Raw genomic sequence first — 18,451 nt, forward strand, 5'->3', positions numbered from 1 at the left:
CTGGTTGAATAAAGTCATAACAAGCTTACACATCATGGATAGGATTCTAATATCATGTGTTTATTGTCTCAACAGTTTAAAAGGATCTAGAATTTTTTTAAAGTAATCTCTGCTCCCAACGTGGGGCTCCCAAGATCGAGTCACATGCTCTACCAGCTGAGCCAATCAGGTGCCCAAGGATGTAGAAATTTTAAAATCAAGTTGTTAATGGTGCTTTATTTTTTATGTGTAATCAAAACAATCACAGAATCTTCAGACATGCCTTCTGAGGTCATCTGTTCATCCATTACACTGTTCACTCACCTAAGATAAGTGAAATTTTTCCTTTCTTGTCTCATTCAACAAATATTTATTGAACACTAGCTATAATATTCATTAAGCACTGTGCTAGGCCCTCAGAAGACAGCAGGGAACAATAACAACCACAAAAATAGCCTGGTCTCATGAGTTTGCATCTACTGGAGAGACAAGCAATGAACATAATTTAGTAATATAGTATGTTACAGTGTGCTAATTACTAAGAAGAAAAAGCAGGAAAGAGGGATAGAAAGCTTGGGCAAGATGTATATTCAAATAGGAAGGTTAAGAAAGACCTCAGCCAGAAGAAGAGGGAGGTAAAGTCTGTTTTTTAAAACATCCAATAGTGATTTTAATGTTTAATGGTCCTTAACATCAGCATACGTCCTCAGGTTTAATGAGACTTTGCCTTCTGCTCACCGTTGGAAGACTTGCTTCCTCATGTGCCCACTTTGGCGAGGGGGATCTGACTGCCCAGCTCTGGGAGACAGCCCTCCCAGACTGGAAGGGGGGACTTGTGGGTACTCTCCTCTCAGCTCCAACCCTCCACTTTGCTTACTTCTCCTCCTTTCTGCCCTGAGTCTCTCCTCTGAATCCTTGTAAGTCATTTTGTGATGGACTGCTGACATCTAGAGAGAAATATGACCAAAGCCAAACACCTAGTAGAAAAATCCAAGGTGGTAGGAGCTTTTTAAGACAGTGTCACAAAGCTGCCTTGTCCTTCAGCTTGCTATTCTCTGCTCCCATGACCTTTTTAACCAACTCATAATAATAATAATGATGGTCACACTGACCCACTATTTATTGAGCATTTAACATGTGCCAGTTAAGCACTTTATACACATTTTTTTTTTTTTTACTTAATCATCCCAACAAGTATGAGGTAGGTACCATCGTTATCCCCATTTGCAGAGGAGGAAACCAAGGCACAGAAAGCTTAAGTATCTGGTTCAAGATTGCTCAGGCAATAAATGGCATGGCCTGATTCTATAAACCATTTTTGCAATGGTAGCCAGTTGAATTTTGCCAATATCTTTAGTACCCTTATCTACAGTATACAGCTATATCATTTAAATGTTGGTTATTAGGAAGGTCTCCCATTCCAGGCGGATATGCCAATCTCCCAGCCTATTTGCCTGAATTTCACATGGCTTACTGAAGAAGACAGATTTTCTTTTTTTTTTTTAATTTTTTTTTAATGTTTATTTATTTTTGACAGAGAGAGAGAGACAGAGCGTGAGCGGGGGAGGGGCAGAGAGACAGGGAGACACAGCACCCCAAGCAGGCTCCAGGCTCTGAGCCCGACGCGGGGCTCAAACTTACAGACCACGAGATCATGACCTGAGCTGAAGTCGGACACTCAACCGACTCAGCCACCCAGCTCCCCAAGAAGACTGATTTTCAAAAGTCATCATTATTCTCATCCCCCCCCAAAAAATATCTGAAATATTTTCCTTCACCCTCTCCCTGTGCCTTGTGCTCTTAAAGAATGGTTGTTTCATTTGTCTTTTTTTTCTAAGATGCCTCTCATTTCCTCTTAGTGTATAGGCATGAATGCTAGACATAGTCATTTTTAGATGCTATTTTTATTAGCTATTACCACTATACAAGTAGGCCAGAGGAATTTCAGCCACTATTGAATAATGGTACTGACAATGTTAAGGACAAGTGTAAAAATGGCTCCATATGCACTACTGAATACAGTTCTGGAAGCTGTTAACAGATATATACTGATTTATAGAAGAGGCACATTACTGTCTTCTGAAAATTACACAAAACTAGAATTGATAGGGCTTATCAGTTCATAATTTGATCAGGTGGCTCTCTTAAATGAATAAAATGGATCGTACAGGAACAAATAACAAACATAAGGAATTCAGGGCATGTTATGGGTTGAAAATAAAATGACCAGTGGTATTTTAATTACATAGAGCAGTTTAAAATTTTGTTTGCACAAATGCCCAGTTTGTGTGTAGATTTGGCTTTAGATGAATGTAATTTCATGTTTTCCGTTTTCCTTTTTGTTTTAAGATTCTATGCACACATTAGGGCACGTAGGTGGTTCAGTCGGTGAGCCTCCAACTCTTGACTTCGGCTTGGGTCATGATCCCAAGACCATGGGATCAAGCCCGACTTCCAGCTCCACACTGAGCACGGAGCCTGCTTAGGATTCTCTCTCTCCCCCTCTCCCCTGCTTATGCTCTCTCTCTAAAATAAAAATTAAAAAAAAAAAAAAAAAAAAGATTCCATTCACACATTAAAAATGGTTGAAAAAAATCAGCTGGGGACCTCCTTAACCTCACCAGAAAGTAGCATATTCCTTAAACTGGTGTTTATTTCAACAAAAAAATGTTACATTTGATCTGTTAGCAAATCTGGAATAATTTGGCCAGAGCTTTGGGAAGCCAGATTCAGACTAACATTCCATCTTCCTTACCAATTAACTTCTTGTCTTAGAAATATCCACTGCTCAAATGATAAATGTTGAGTCAACTAAGCAAAATTGTGAATTCCATTCACTTTACTACTGATGCAACATTCATGGACAGAACAAGCTCGAAACATCTGTGTGAATGTTTGTACTTATTTATAAAGTGCAATTTGGTCCGTAGATTAAAAAAAAAAAAAAAAAAAGAACATCATGTCATCCAGCTGAGACTTGACACCAGTTGGCCTTGCTTATCAGGAAAAATAGTTATGGGCACAACGAAAGAGACAGGTGTGGGCACTAGAAGCATCAAGTTTCTTCTGGGAGGTCCTGAGGTCATTTCTTTGCTACTAGCGGCTCCATCTGAAGAAGCAGGCCATTTCAGGTCACTGTAAATCAAAAAATATTTAATGATACGGGAAAGTGCTCACAATATACTGTTAAGTGAAGAAAGTACAATACAAAACTTGAATTTGAATTCAACTATTATGGATGCACCTACAAGTGTTAATAGAGGTAACCTCCGGGTGACAGGACACAAGTGATTTTTACATTTTCCTCTTTCCTTTTCTGTATATCCCAAATTTTCTATATTTATGAATAGTATTTATATAAACCAGATAGAAAACTACTGCTGTTGTTTTTATCTGCATTGAGCAAGTCTACCTAAGTTTTCTTCATAAAACCTTGTCACTGCTTCAGCTGCAATGTGTTTTGCATAATAACCAGTGATTTTATAGCAGTTGATTCTCAGAGAACAATTACGGAACCACAGTTGAACCTTGCAAAGTCATCTTCCTCATCACTCAGACTCTATAGTCTTAGACGATTCCAACCAGATGCAAATTCCACTTCCTTGTAGTCTCCAAAAACAAGGGATTCCAGAGGTTTTTGCACTTACGCCCTCAGACGTTCTGTCTTAAATTTCCTTTAAAATGGAAACCGTGGCTGGGAAAGATATCCTAAGCTATCAAATAGCTTTATCTTCTCACGGGAAAGATAAAGGCATACTCAGAAATAAAAGAACAAGGTTTCCGGGAAACTTATGCAGTGTCTGAGCTCAAAAAGAAAGAGGTAGTGGGAAATGCTTGATGCTTTATTAGAGGAAAACATGTTTGTGACAAGTGCAGTCAACGATTGCAAAAGTTGGTTTCAAGTTAAACCTGCTACTTTCTTCCTATTATTAGTATTATTACCTAAATTATTATTGCTGTGCAGTGTTTTAATCATTTAGGAGAAAAGGGAGTAATTTTGTAAATTCTCCTTAATGAGCACTTTCTGTTTAAATGATACTGAAAATTATACATAAAATTTCAAGATTAATCATAAACACCTATTCTTTTTACTTTTTTAACCACAAAAACCTTTTAAAAAGCAAAATTTCTATTAAAACATTTCATAGTAAAAATTTTGAGTTTTCATGTGTTTATCAAAAACAAAATGGTTTACACTAAAATGTTAACATAATTTCTTTCCTCTGGATGATTGGATTATAAAGGATTTTCTTTTCTCCTTTTTTACTTTCCTGTCTACATATTTTTTTAATTTTATCATAGGACTACTTATTGATTTTATTGTAAGAAGAATCAAATATTATTATAAAAGTAAAAAAATGGTTTTTATAATTTTGAGCAAACCTATCTCGATGGTATTTATTTTTTTCCCATGGTGTTTATTATTCAAAATATAAAGTAAGATTGTTTTTGTTCTCTGTAATTCCTTTCTTTTAAATTAATCTTCTAAATATAAAATAATGAGGCTGTTTTTAATGCTTTGGAAAGAAAACATTAAGTTACAAACTTTTCTTTTAACTTTGAATTTTTATCTTTCAGATTAATTTACAATTTACAAAATACTTGTGTGTATATTATCATTTTTGATCCTCAAAAGATCACTGTAAAATAGCAAAAACCAGTATTATTATTCTCACAACCTCATTTTATACGTAACTGAAGCTCAGAAAGGTTAAGCAACTTATATAAAGCCACACAGCCAGTGAGTGAGAGAACTCTCTAGATCAATTAACTTCTACAGCATTTTCCCCTTCAGATAACAAATTATATTTCAAACTGATTCATTAACACAGTAAAAGGTATACATAGAAGAGAGACATGTAAAAAATCAAGAAAATCTGTTATTTTAAAAGGATCATAGATTTGTTAATATAAAAAGATACAAAACTAAAGTATCTGTACAATTAAATCCTAATTTTATATGAAAAAATATATTCATGTCTAAAAGGATCGAAAATAATTACATCAAATAATAGTGATTGTCTCTGGTCAAATTGAAGATAATTTTTTCACTTATTTAATAATTCTTTCATTTTGGGTACTCTGCAAATTTTTAACAATCAGAGTTAATTCTATAATCAGAAAGATAAACATTACAAGCTGTTGTTAATAAAGTAATATAAACATACACTTTATTCTCATTAGTGATTGTCTAATGGAATTGGTTTCACTTCCATTTTTGCTTTGCAGCAAATTTTTTATTAAAAAGAAAAGGCAGATGTGGTTTCAATGTAAAAAAAAAAAAGTGATGGGAAATCACAGCACTGTATTCTGAGGGCTTGGCTCTCTATTCTAACCCATTTAGCAATACAGGGCAAGTTTCGAGAATGTTACCTGAAAAACTATTTCTGTGGCTTTCCTTGTCTCCACTACAAGTCCCAGTGTTAACTGTTAGCTTGGATGCCTACCTGCCCAACAGCTATTTCCTCTTCCTTGCTAAAAGAACCTCTATTTGGGAATGGGCAAAGTGTCCCAAATCAAGGGATGAATCATGACGTCCAGTCAAAGACAGTGAAAGAAAATCTTTTAGTTCCTGGCTTCCCAGCTTCCCTTGCAGCTCTGGGTAGCCATGTGACCCAGTTCTACCCAATAAAATATTTGGGAAAGTCTTCTTGAGTGCTCCTGGGAAAGATGTTCCTTTCCAGTTAGATCATAGAGACGTGGTCAGAAAGCGCATGCCTTCCTTTCATGTTTGGGTGTTGTCATAGGAGAATACTCTCTTCTGAGAGCTACAGCAGCCATCTTAGGACAAGTAGGAAAGCCAAGAAAACTACAGAGACACAGAACCAGAACATTGTTGACCCACTCATCACCTCTTAACTTTTATTATGTGAGAAAATTATCTGCCTGCATTACTTGCAACTGAATGTCCTCTAGTAATGTAGTAACACGTAACAAAAATTTGAAGTTGAGGCTATCAACATCTTACAAAATGTAAAAGAAATTAGCAAATGCCCAGCCTAAATGGCCAACAGTGTAAAGTGTCATACAGAAATGGCTAGGTAGACACAATATTATATGTCAAATAGATCTCAATAAAGCTGGAAAATAAAAAGAAATGATTAGATTATTTTACTGGGATATTATACAGTTACTTTAAAATAATATTTAGGAAGACAGTGTGGCCACATGAGATTCTCATAGTCTAGGATTATGCGAAAATAAAAGAAAAAAGAAAAACAAGTTGGGATTATAAACGCACAATGATTACAACAACGTTTTCAAAGACTGTGAGGAAATAAACCCAAACCATTAACAGGAATTGTCTCGGGGAGATAGGGTGCCAATAAATTGTTTTTATCCATTCCTCTATTTTCTAAATATTGGACCTCATAGGTTACAATTTTTACATTAAAAAATATTAAATAACTCATATAGACATGCAATATAAATCCTTGGAAGAATTAATATCAAATATAAGAATATGCTTGGCTCCCTACTGCCAGACTCAAACTTCCCAGCTTGACTTTCAAAGCCCTTCCAAACATGGCTCCTGCTTACCCTGCTAGCCCTGTCCGCCACCACATGTCCAGTTCCAGCCACACTGAGCACTCTCGTGTGCCTCTGTGCATGTTCTTGCCTCAGCCTGAAAAGCCTTTCTTTGTGTGCAAGATAAACATTGGTAGTTGTGCCAAGACTGCTGGTTATTCCCCCAAATCCCTTTCCTGAGTAATAGAAAATAATTTTCAACTGAACACACTGCAGTCCAGGATAAAGGCTATATGTCCCAGCCTTCCTTTCAACCGAATATAGTCCTATGGCTTTGTTCTGGCTACTGAGGTGTGGGCAGCCTTTAGGCAACCTCCAGGAATGTCCTTAGTAGGAAAAGGTACTCTCTTCTTCATTCTTTCCTTCTTAGATACTGAAGTTTGAACAGCCAACTTGGACCATGAGATGAAAGCCATGAGATGAACTTGGAGGAACAAGATAGAAGGAAGCTGGGTCTCTGATGGTCAGTCACTGCCACACCAGCCGTGGGGCACCTATCTCTGGATCTCATCCGCATAAGAAGAGAGATGGATTCCTATCTTGCACACCCACTATTGTTTTAGGGTTTTCTGTCCTACATAATTTAAAACTAATGCTAATTGACATATTAATTTATGAGATAAGCTACTGGCAAAAATGTTTTTAGAAGAGGGATGACAATAATATCACTGAATTGCTATCCAGAAGAAATGAGCAGGAAGTTGGGAGTTTGGGGCTGGCATGCAAAGGAAAACAGAAAGGTTGAAGAGAGAAGGTGCTAGCAATATGGTGAGAAGCCACAGCCACCAATGACTATTTGGGGAGGAGAAGGGGGCTAAGATTTGACCAAACAAGTTTTAAGAATAAAGATAATTAATATTAAATATTAATTCACCTATTGTACTCTGCTGCAATGTAATTCCCTGATGTTACTAAATTCCCAGTAAAAATCTAATATACACAATAGCCTGGCATGAGCAGGTTTTTAAAAAAATCAAGGGGAAAGGGTCAAGGCAGAGTAAAAAAACAGCCTAAATGAAACTCCAAAAGGCTGTACATTCAGTGGAAGCTGAAAACAGAGCTTATAATAAGCAAAAGCTTCCTCAAATCCCCAGAAAAGTAGGTAGAAATGCTGTATTTCTCAATATGGAACAAGTTTTAGAAGCAATATTGTACATATATTAGCATGTTTTATGTTATATATATATATATTGCATATCATTTTTCTTTATACCAGAAATAGAGTCATGCTAGACATATTGTTTTGCAACTTACTTGTGTTTTAACCAATCAATATGTCTGGGACATCTTTACAAGTAAATTAACTTTGTCCTTTAAGAAACAGCATAGTATTCCATCATATGGAAGTACCATAATCATTTTAGTCCATATTGATGCAAATTCACTTTTTTGATATTGCAAATACCAGTGTGGTACTGCAAATTGGTATTTATACTTGTGTAAACCAATGTAACACTTGCATGCAATTGTGCATTAGCAATTAAATATTCCTGGAATGACAGGAAGAGAGACTTTGCAAAGTTTCAGAGTAGATATATTTTTTATTGTGGTAGCTCTTATCACACTGCATTCCGGAGAAGTCTCCAAGTGATGTATGAGTGCCTATTTGCCTATACACACTAGATGCTATAAGTCTTTTTCCTTTTTGCCAGCTGAAAAGTGTTATCATGTTATTTAGTGAGATTTAACATCTTTTCACATATTTACTGGTCATCTGTATTGTTTCCCTGAAATGCAGATTTATATCTTGTGCCTATTTTTCTATTAAATTATTTATTTATTTTTTTCATACTTATTTAGAAAAATGTTTATATATTAAAGTTATCAATAACTGGTCTTATATATTTAACAAAAGTATCTCTTGGTCTGTCATTTGTCTTTTAATTTCATCTATGTTGTCTTTTGCCATGCACAAGATTTTAATTTTGGAAATTACTTAGATTTTGCCACTCCAAAGTGTAAACAATATTTTCCAAGCTATCATTCTATCAAAATTATATGGCAATGATGTAATAATTAAGAGTACAATCTCTAGCACCGAACTGCCTGCGTTTAAATCTTAATTATGCTGTATAGCTTCAGGAAAGCTATTTAACTTCTAAGTGCCTTGGTTTCCTCAAATATTAAATGGGGATAAGAATAATATCTATTCCCAGAAGGCAGTTGGGAGGATTAAATGAGTTAGTACATACTAGGTGTTCAGAATACTCCTTGCAACACAGAAAGTTTCAATAACCATTAGCTACAGTTATTTTGCTGTGTCTTAATGACAGTAGGTTTCCAAAGTGTTTTAATATCTGAAATAGCCCACAAATAAACACTCAAGAAATGCATCCAATCCCAATAATGGCCTTAACCTTTCTGCCACCTGCCAGAAAAATGAAACTCAGCACCTGAAGACAGAAAACTGAAGGCTGCAAATAAGAAGGGCAGGGTGCCACAGAGCAAATTAAATAGAAGTACCAGCTGCAAAACTCAACAAGCTATAAGGAAATGGGAGAACATAAGGTAGTAATTATGTTTCATCTGTGAGTCTTCCCCTGACAGGGCTCTCAAACAACAGCTGCACAAACATGTCTCATCCTTTCTGACACAAATGTGCCGTTCACATTCAAAGGAAACTCATTTCCTATACATTGAACCTACTATACATTTAGTAAGTCTCAGGGACTGCCTTGTGTTCAGACCTTTCAAAAGCTTTGTTTAGTCTTGGGCAACTTTATGTTGTTATTTAGAGAGCCTGATCATTGTCCTGTCAGCATTGTGGCTGGAAGACGAAGATTGTTCGTTGTTTTCACGACGATAAAGTGTGCCCACATTTTGTTAATAATCACTGGAATCTCCAGAAAGGCACATGTTGCCCAAGTACCACTAGTTCTTATTATACTTCTTGAATCTCTTCCATATCTGTGAGTACCTTTTTTGTGCCTAAAGCTGAATGGTGTTTTCTTAATGAGTCTACAAGAGTCTTCTCCATGATATTTACATATAGCTGAAGCAACAGCTTTTGGTTTTACTGACCAACTCTTGTTATATTTGTATTTATTTCTGATTTTTGTCTATTTCATTTGTAATGATACAGGCAACAGAAAGGTAAAGACTACTTTTGAATTTCAGTACTTATTTCTGAGCAAGCAATTCATCCCCCTGTTACTTTCTTTGATTTACTCTGTTTGTTTTCTCGTTGCTCAAGTGAAATGCTCAGTCTTTTTCTTTTCAGTTGCTCTCATTTCGTAATAGAGGCACTTGGTGATAGCAATTTTATTTGAATTTCAAAGGACAGAGTGATCCAGGAGACATCTAGGCTACAAATGATTTATAAAAATAGAGTTGCTCTCTCAAAAAAGGCCTGTGTGCCAGATGAGTGCCGAGAAAATGGTAGAACATTAGAACCGGGAGCAGCCTCAACAAGAGCCTAAGTCCTAAGCGCTACAAACAGGGACTCTGATCACAGGCAATGAGATAATCTGTCTGATATCAAAAAGTCACATATCCTCACACTGACCTGTGCTCTTGTTGAGCAAGAAGTCTTAAAAAGCCAAGCCAAGTCACCTCTTTCCTTCCCTTCCTTCCCTCTGCATGATACCAGATCACCTTCTATCGCATGAAGAACCCAGTTGACTCTTTCATCCAAAATACTGTGCAAATTCTGTTTTCAAAGTTGAGCTTCAGCCAGATACTGCCCCGGGCTTCTCTCTCCCCTCCAGATTAGAAACTGGAGGAAACTTGTGGAAGGCAGAAGAATAAAGTTGGCTGCTTTGACTGTGAATTCTACATGCAAACACTGGGAGCTTAGATGATTAAGTTAACTCAGTGAAAAAAAGATATGTCACAATTATTTGGGCCTCTGTCATGGTTCTACCCTTCTCACATTTTCTCCCACTCGCCACAGAGTGACCTCATTGCCTTAATCCTGCAGATCTTCTCCCCCTCCTCCTTCTCCTTCTCCTTCTCCTTCTCCTTCTCCTTCTCCTTCTCCTTCTCCTTTCTTCTTCTTCTTCTTCTTCTTCTTCTTCTTCTTCTTCTTCTTCTTCTTTCTTCTTCTTCTTCTTCTTCTTCTTCTTCTTCTTCTTCTTCTTCTTTTTTAATGTTTATTTATTTTTGAGAGGTGGAGGGGAGGCAGAGAGAGAGGGAGATACAGAATCTGAAGCAGGCCTCAGGCTCTGAGCTGTCAGCACTGAGCCTGATGCAGGGCTCTAACCCACAAACGGTGAGATCATGACCTGAGCTGAGGTTGAATGCTTAACCAACTGAGCCACCCAGTCACCCCAATCCTGCAGTTCTTAACCAAAGTTGGGGGAGACAGGGGTATGTCTGACAGAATCACCTCGGAAGTTATTTTGTTGAAATTATATACTCTCTGCTCCTTGAATCATAAACAAGGATCTAATCAAAGAAGAGGGGAGATAACAAAAGATGAAAAGGAATCTAGGAATCTAGTTTGGAAATAATTAGAAATTAGGACAGATGTTCATCACAGTATCAGTGATGAAAACTGATCAACGTGAATGTAAGACGACAGGAAAATAAATTACATTATAGTAATCCACATTATGGAGTATGTTTATAACTATTGTAACTAATATTTTCAATAACATGAGAAAAGACACATGGTTTAACTTTCATTGCAAAGTGCAGGATACAAAAATATATATAAAATATGATTCTAACTATTTATATGTTTAATGTATATATGTAGCAAAAATTTGGACAGGAAGACACCAAAATGCTAGGAGATTTTTGTTTTGAATGGGATTAATGGAGAATTTTAAAATTCTTTTCTCTTTATAAATGTTTTTGTGTTTTCACTATTTTTCTCACAAACATTATTGCATTTATAATCAGAAACAAATCAAGAAAGGTTTATAGGTAAGAACTTCAAATATGTACCTTCTATATCTTATAATCAGTTCTGCAGAAAGAAAAGAAATAAGGAAGATGGGGAAGGGAGGAGAAAGTTCTCAGAGAAAAGGAAGTATTGGTTTACCAGTACTGGTGATATTCAAAATATTTATTGAGAGTCTGGCCAAGGCTCCACGCAATGAGAACACAGGATGCCTGTAGCTAACTGGTTCACTCACACCATGTATTCTCCCTGAACGTCAGCTTTTCAGGCTCACTTTACAAGGGAAGGTGTTAGGAATATCCTGACCACTACTCTGAGGATTTGAATCTGTGCATGGTCTCCTTGCACAGAACAGGTCTCCCTCCATCTCCCTCTGTCAAAACTCTGTTTAGGAGTTTCCTCTTTCCTGGCTGTCCCAGCCAAAATAAGCTTCCTCTGCTTCCTGGTAGCCTTTTCCCCTATATCTCTAATGTAGTACTCATCATAAATGCTGCCTCATACTATAGCAATCATGTGTCCTATTGTCTTTCCTGCTATTCTGCAAGTCCTTGAGGGCAGGGGCTATATCCCCATAGTACCTAACATGGGAGAAGTCACATCTGAGTCCTCATACAACTATATAAAAAGCAGGGCTCCTTGACATCATGGTGTACCTTCCAGAAAGTCCATGGGATTAAGGTAGCCAATCGCCTTTTGCAACTTTGGATGAAGGTTTGTTCACATCCAGGATCTGAGCAATTTACTGAGATGGAAACACAGACACGTTTCCTAAACCAGCCCCTCTGAGATGAGGGAAGTTGGCCTGACTGGAAGAGAAGCCTCTACTGATGGTGAAAGTAGAACTAGATATAGGTGGGGTCCCTCCTTTATTCTGGGGTAGGGGGAGACTAGGGGAGCAAATAGGCAACATCAAGGAGGCGTCACCTGGACATACTCTGAGATACCTCTACAGGGAATACTGGGTGGTGCTTTTGCAAAATGACTAAAAAGTTCTCAGCTTTGGAACATCATAGATTTGATATAATCATTCACTCAGTCAATAAACATTAATACTACATGGTTAGACCTTGTGCTGGATATTGGGTGGTTATAATATATGATAATACATGCTGTTGGGAAGGGTACATGAAATGACACTCACAGATTTAAACACACACAGCTGAGTGAACTGATTTATACCCACTGTATTGATTTGCTAGGGCTGCTCTAACAAAGTACCACAGACTGGGTGGTTTAAAAAAAATTTTTTTTAACATTTATTTATTTTGACAGAGAGAGAGAGAGAGAGAGAGAGAGAGAGAGAGAGAATGAGCGGGGTAAGGGCAGAGAGAGAGGGAGACACAGGATCCAAAGCAGGCTCCAGATTCTGAGCTGTTAGCACAGAACCTGACACGGGACTCAAACCTACGAACCGTAGGTTGTACACTTAGCCGACTGAGCCGCCCAGGCGCCCCCAGACTGAGTGGTTTAAACAACAGAAATTTATTGTCTCCATTCTGGAGGCTAGAAGTCCTGAGATCAAGGAAGATATTGGTTGTTTCCTTCCGCAGGCTGTGAGAGAGGGATCTGTTCCAGGCCCCTCTCTTCTTAGCTTGTGGATGGTATCTTCATCCTGAGTCTCTTCACATTGTCTTCCCTCTATGCACAGCTCTGTGTCCAAATTTCCCTTTTTGATAAGGACACCAGTGTATTAGGTTAGGATCCATTCCCTCTGTAAAGATGGTATCTCCAAGTAAGATCACATTCTGAGGTACTAGGAATTAGGTCTTAAACATATGAATTTTGAAAGGATACAGTTCAACCCATAATACCCACCTAACAGATAATTCAAAGCTAAACCTAAATGTCACCAGACAGCCTTGAACAGCTTCTCTGGCCATGTTGCATGAGGACTATCACTCAGCACCATCCCTGGGAGCAAAGATATCAGAGACACCAATCACAGCAACAATAGGTAACGTACAAGATGGCACTCTCCTCCTTCCAAGGAGATTGGCAGCCTTCTCCTTGAGCTTGGCTCCTGTTTTCCTGTCTCGTTCCTGGCAGCAGGGTTAGTCCAACAACAAACAATATGATAGCATGTCCTGGCACTTCACTTTGGAGGGCTTTTGCCAAGGGCAAAAGACAGCCTGAGAAAAGGAGAAGCCCAGTCCTTTAAATACGCAACCCAGCAAGATAGGCTAAACATACCTAAATGCCTCTTTCAACCCCCCACATATCTGGTAAAATCATTAAGTTCGACACCACCAAATAAAATGACAATCTGCTTTTCTGAAATATTAAACCTGAATTCTCAAATACCAAAAAATATTTAAACCTCTCAACTGTAAACATGTGAAAAATATATTTTATATCACTTGTTCCCTAGTTTCAATCACTTTCCAATACACCAAAGAGGAACTAAAGTAGAAAAGACATCACTGAACAAAATGAGGATACTTTAAATCAGATGTACTGTCTTAAATGGCTCATGACACATTAACTCAATCACTTAAGTTAATGCATAACTTGGTATAGCTATTGAACAGGAAATTATCTCATTTGGTAGCATCTGGTCAAAAAGATACAGCTGAAAAAATATATATAGTCAACAATTTCCAGAGGCACCTGGATGGCTCAGTCAGGTAAGCATCCAACTTTGGCTCAGGTCATGATCTCGCGATTCGTGAGTTTGAGCCCCACATTAGGCTCTGTACTGACAGCTCAAAGCCTGGAGCCTGCTTCTGATTCTGTGTCTCCCTCTCTCTCTGTCCCTCCCCACTCACACTCTGTCTGTCTCTCTGTCTCAAAAATAAAGAAACGTTTACAAAAAAAATTTCCTATAGAGCACAAAAACAGATGAGGTCTGCTGAGCTCATGTTCGTATCCTTACTAGAAGTTCACCTGGTTCATTTTCTGTTTTATTTGTGATCTTTAAATATATTACCACAGTGAACACTTATGTTGGCATGATATGTGTGTTCAGTGAGTAAGTAGGCAAAAATAAATTAATTAATTAATTAATTAATTAATAATTTAAGGTTATGATTGAGGGTGGATTAAAGACTCCAAGAAATCCAGTTATTAAAATTTGGTATGAAAAAGATACAGGAGTTCCCTTTAAACCTCAAATGTATCTGGTTAGTATTCTGAATCTCCTCAGAAGTATGAACCAAATGAAAAATGCCTAAAACATTAACTACCAGTGTGCTCTTGATAAGTTGTAAAGGATTCATGGGCTAATTTCTGACCTCTAGTGGTAAATAGGATTCTCAAATATATTATACTCCATCCTGAATTACTGCTACCATTATGGAGAGAATCCATCTATAAAGTATTAAAAGGAAGACAGTCACCCACAATTTCAGAGGGCACTCATTAATTAATTAATGTATATATAACATTTATTATTTCATTAATTATATCTAGTGTGTGTGTGTGTGTGTGTATACACATATATACACACTGAGTTTATTGTTTGTTTAACAACAGTATATCATGGAATGCTCTTGAAGTTAACTGGTATAGATCTGTGGCAAATTGTACTTTCCAAAAATAGCCACAACAATATACCCTGTCCCACATGCTGTTCCAGAACGTGGCCACTCTCCCACAAAAATGTGGAGTCAAAAAAATAAAAAATAAAATAAAATAAAAATATGGAGTCTATTTCCCTCCTCTTGAACTTTGGTGAGCCTGTGACTATCTTGACAAATAGAATGTGGCAGAAGTGATGCTATCTGACTTCTAAGACTTGGTTAGTAAAGATGATATAGCTTTAACCTATTTCTCTTTCTTCTTCTCCTCCCTCTCCCCCCTCCCTTCTTCTTCCCCTTTCTCTTTTCCTCCTCTTCCTTCTTGCTCACTCCTCCTCCTCTTCCTCCCTCCCTGTCTCAGCTACCATGTTATGAGGACGCCCAAGTTACACTGGGAGCCCATGTTCTAGTAGACGGCTCTAGTTAAGGTCTCAGCCAACAAGCCAGACTGCCATACATGTAAGTGAATGAGCCTCCAGATAATTCCAGATCTCTTCCATGAAGCACACTTCTGCTTTCCACATGAGGCCTCAGACACCACGGAGATTGGACAAACCATCCCCATGGTTTCTCTCTACTCTGCCTCATCCAAATCCCTGACCCACAGAATCCATGAGCATAATAAAATTCTTGTTTTACGTCAGTAAGTTTGGGGGAAACTTTGTTACAATAGATTACTGGAACAGAATTGACTTGTCCTTTCTAGTAGCTGTATAGTGTTTTACAGCATGGCTATAATGCTGCTTGTTTTATCCTTACATTTGCAAAGGTATTCACTTTGTTTCCAATTTTTCCTACTACAAGCATTACTACAATAACTATCTTTGAATATATATCTTGAGAATTGTAGAGCAGAATTGCCACGTATTTTGATTTTTACTAGTTTTTTACCCTCTGGTTCATAAGGGGTTTATTTGGAGGGGGGGGGGGCTCTTGATTCATTTATTTTTGCTACTATTTTCTACATTTCGTTAATATAAGACTTTTTTTTATTAATTTTTCTCTTCTGTCTTTTATGATTATTTTTCTAATTTATTAAGATGAACACGGGTTCTTATATTTTTCATCTTTGCTTACAGCTTTCATGGGTCTTGTAGGTTTGGTTATGCTGGGTTTTCCTTTTTTTGCTTTAAAGAGCTTACAATTTCAATTTCAGTTTCTAATTTGATCAAGAAATTATTTCAGAGGGTAGTTTTAAGTTTCAAATAATTGGTTAAATTATCTTTTAAAAATTTGTTTCTAATTTCATTAATTTTCTTCTAATTTCATCAGATAATGTCACCTGTAGAAGTCTCTACTTTTAAATTTTTAGTGTGTTTGTGTAAAAGTTTATGATTGGTTTTGTAAGAAGTCAATGGCCATTTGGAAATACATATTAATCTTTGTTTAAAGAATGTAAGATTCTCTATATATTTACTAAAGTTACATGCGTTGATTATATGCCTTTGTATATTTCTTAATTTTTTGTCTACTAGATCTACTTCTGAAAACAGTATAGTACAAATCCACTCTAATTTCATTTTTATGAAATTATCTTTACATTACTAACATTTTGGTTTACATATATTTAGCAATTATGTTGTTTGATGCATATCTTCATATGCTATGTCCTTCATAGGAAATGTTCTTCCTGTTCATTAATAGTTCCACCCGTCTGGTGTTAATATTGCCTCTCTCTCCTAGTTTTATTTACTTGCATTTGTGTGGTATTCCTTTTCCAATTTCTGTATTTTAGAACATTTCTTTATTATGTTAAGTGTTCCCTATGGACAACATATAGCTAGGTTTGCTTTTAATCTAATATGACAGTCTCTGTCTTTTGATACGAAAACTGTGCTCATTTGCATTTAATATAATCTCTGACATTCTTGATTTTATTCCTTCTCTCTTGCTTTTGCTTACTATTGAACTATAATAACTATACTATTGAACTATAAATTTCCCTATTGCCTTAGTTTATATTTACTAGTATGATCAAGTTATAATTCATTGGGGCACCTGGGTGCTTCAGTCAGTGAAGCATCCGACTTCATCTCAGGTCATGATCCCACGGTTCGTGGGATCTCACGGTCCGTGTCGGGCTCTGTGTTGACAGCTCAGAGCCTGGAGCCTGCTTCAGATTGTGTGTTTCCCTCTCCCTCTACCTCTCCCCCATTTGCACTCTCTCTCTCTCTCTCAAAAATAAACAATAAAAAAATTTAAAAATTTTTAAAAAGCTATAATTTATTCTTTTTCCCCTTATTAATTTCAAAATGATATCATACTTTCCTATTCCATTAGTAGTTATCTTCCTTTTTATTCTCTGAAAAGATACAATTTCCCCATCATGTCAGTCTATCTCTGGATACTTTCCCTCCACTTTAGTAAGATAATACTTCTATAATGCTTTTGCTTTCCACTCTCCTTCTCCCAACCTTACCTTTTGGGTTTTGGTGAAAATTTTTACAACTTTTGCTTCCAGGCTTTTATTAGTGGAGTCCCATTTATCTTAAGAGTCTTTATTTAACACATATAATACATAGTCCCAGTCATTCCATTATTATCCATGTATATTGCAAGGCTCAGTGTTCACTCACCACTTTTTCCTCTCTACTTCACCTTCTCTTTCTTGGGATCTCTATTCTCATTAATTTGTTGTTTAGTTACAGCTCTTTTTTCACAGTTTCCTTGGGTGGGGGTTGAGTGATATATTCTTGGAATCATTACATTTCTTTCCCCTTGGCAAGTGAATGGTGCTAGGCTGGAAAGATACCAACCTCTTGGGTTACATTCCTTTTCTCTTACTAGGGATAGACATTATTCCACGGTCTGATGCTAGTCTGACTCTTTTCCCTTTGTAAATAATTTCTTCTTTCTGTCTAGAAACTTACAAGATTTTTCTCCTCAACTGTGGGAATCAGGAATTCTGTCAGAATATGTTTAAGTGTGGGGCACCTGGGTGGCTCAGTGGGTTAAGCATCTGACTTTGGCTCAGGTCATGATCTCACAGTTTGTGTTGACAGCTCAAGCCTGGAGCCTGCTTTGGATTCTGGGTGTCCCTCTCCCTCTCTGCCCCTGGCCTGCTCATGCTCTCTTTAAAAATATTTTTTAAAAAATTTAAAAAAATTTTTTTTCAAAGAATATGTTTAAGTGTGTGCCCTTGGCACTTTCAATGGCAAAAACAAGTCTTCATTCGGCTCAGGAAAATTTGCATCTATTAAATTTTGTTTTTCCCTTGTCATTTACTCTGGAACTCCTATTAGATCTCTAGATTTGTCCTCTTTCTTCCAGCAGCTAAAGAAACCATTTAAGAATTTGAAAGGTATATTAATGTCTTTCCTAATAATACTGGATCATCATCGACATCGGCTAAACTATCTGATTATAACATCTGGTACTAGAATACAACCTAAAGTGAAATATAATAATATGCATATCATTTGCACACTAGATAATCCACTCTATCAAGCTTGGCTTTTTGTACTGTATTTTAAAATATGCATCTATTAATTGAATTATGCCTATTTTAAAAAATATTTTATGTCTATTTATTTTTGAGAGAGAGGGAGAAACAGAGCGTGAGCAGGGGAGGGGCAGAGAGAGA

The 18,451-nt window shown here is 36.9% G+C and overlaps 1 protein-coding gene across 11 annotated transcripts in view; it reads right to left on the minus strand.

The window, feature by feature from the left end:
* The window catches only part of N4BP2 (NEDD4 binding protein 2), a 153,574-nt gene that overhangs the window by 43,835 nt on the left and 91,288 nt on the right, over positions 1 to 18,451 (minus strand). For 8 of the 11 annotated variants that reach the window (XM_042984678.1, XM_042984677.1, XM_042984676.1 and 5 more), the window contains one exon: positions 2,547 to 3,114. The exons of 1 other annotated variant lie outside the window; for it this stretch is intronic. In XM_042984678.1, the coding sequence (XP_042840612.1) occupies positions 2,937 to 3,114 (178 nt within the window). In that variant the 3' untranslated portion in view covers positions 2,547 to 2,936. Of the gene's footprint in view, positions 1 to 2,546; positions 3,115 to 18,451 lie in introns of those variants that run through there. 2 more of the 11 variants (XM_042984674.1, XM_042984672.1) reach the window with 2 other exon arrangements.

This window comes from Panthera tigris, chromosome B1 (assembly GCF_018350195.1).
Source record: "Panthera tigris isolate Pti1 chromosome B1, P.tigris_Pti1_mat1.1, whole genome shotgun sequence".
Taxonomy (NCBI): domain Eukaryota; kingdom Metazoa; phylum Chordata; class Mammalia; order Carnivora; family Felidae; genus Panthera; species Panthera tigris.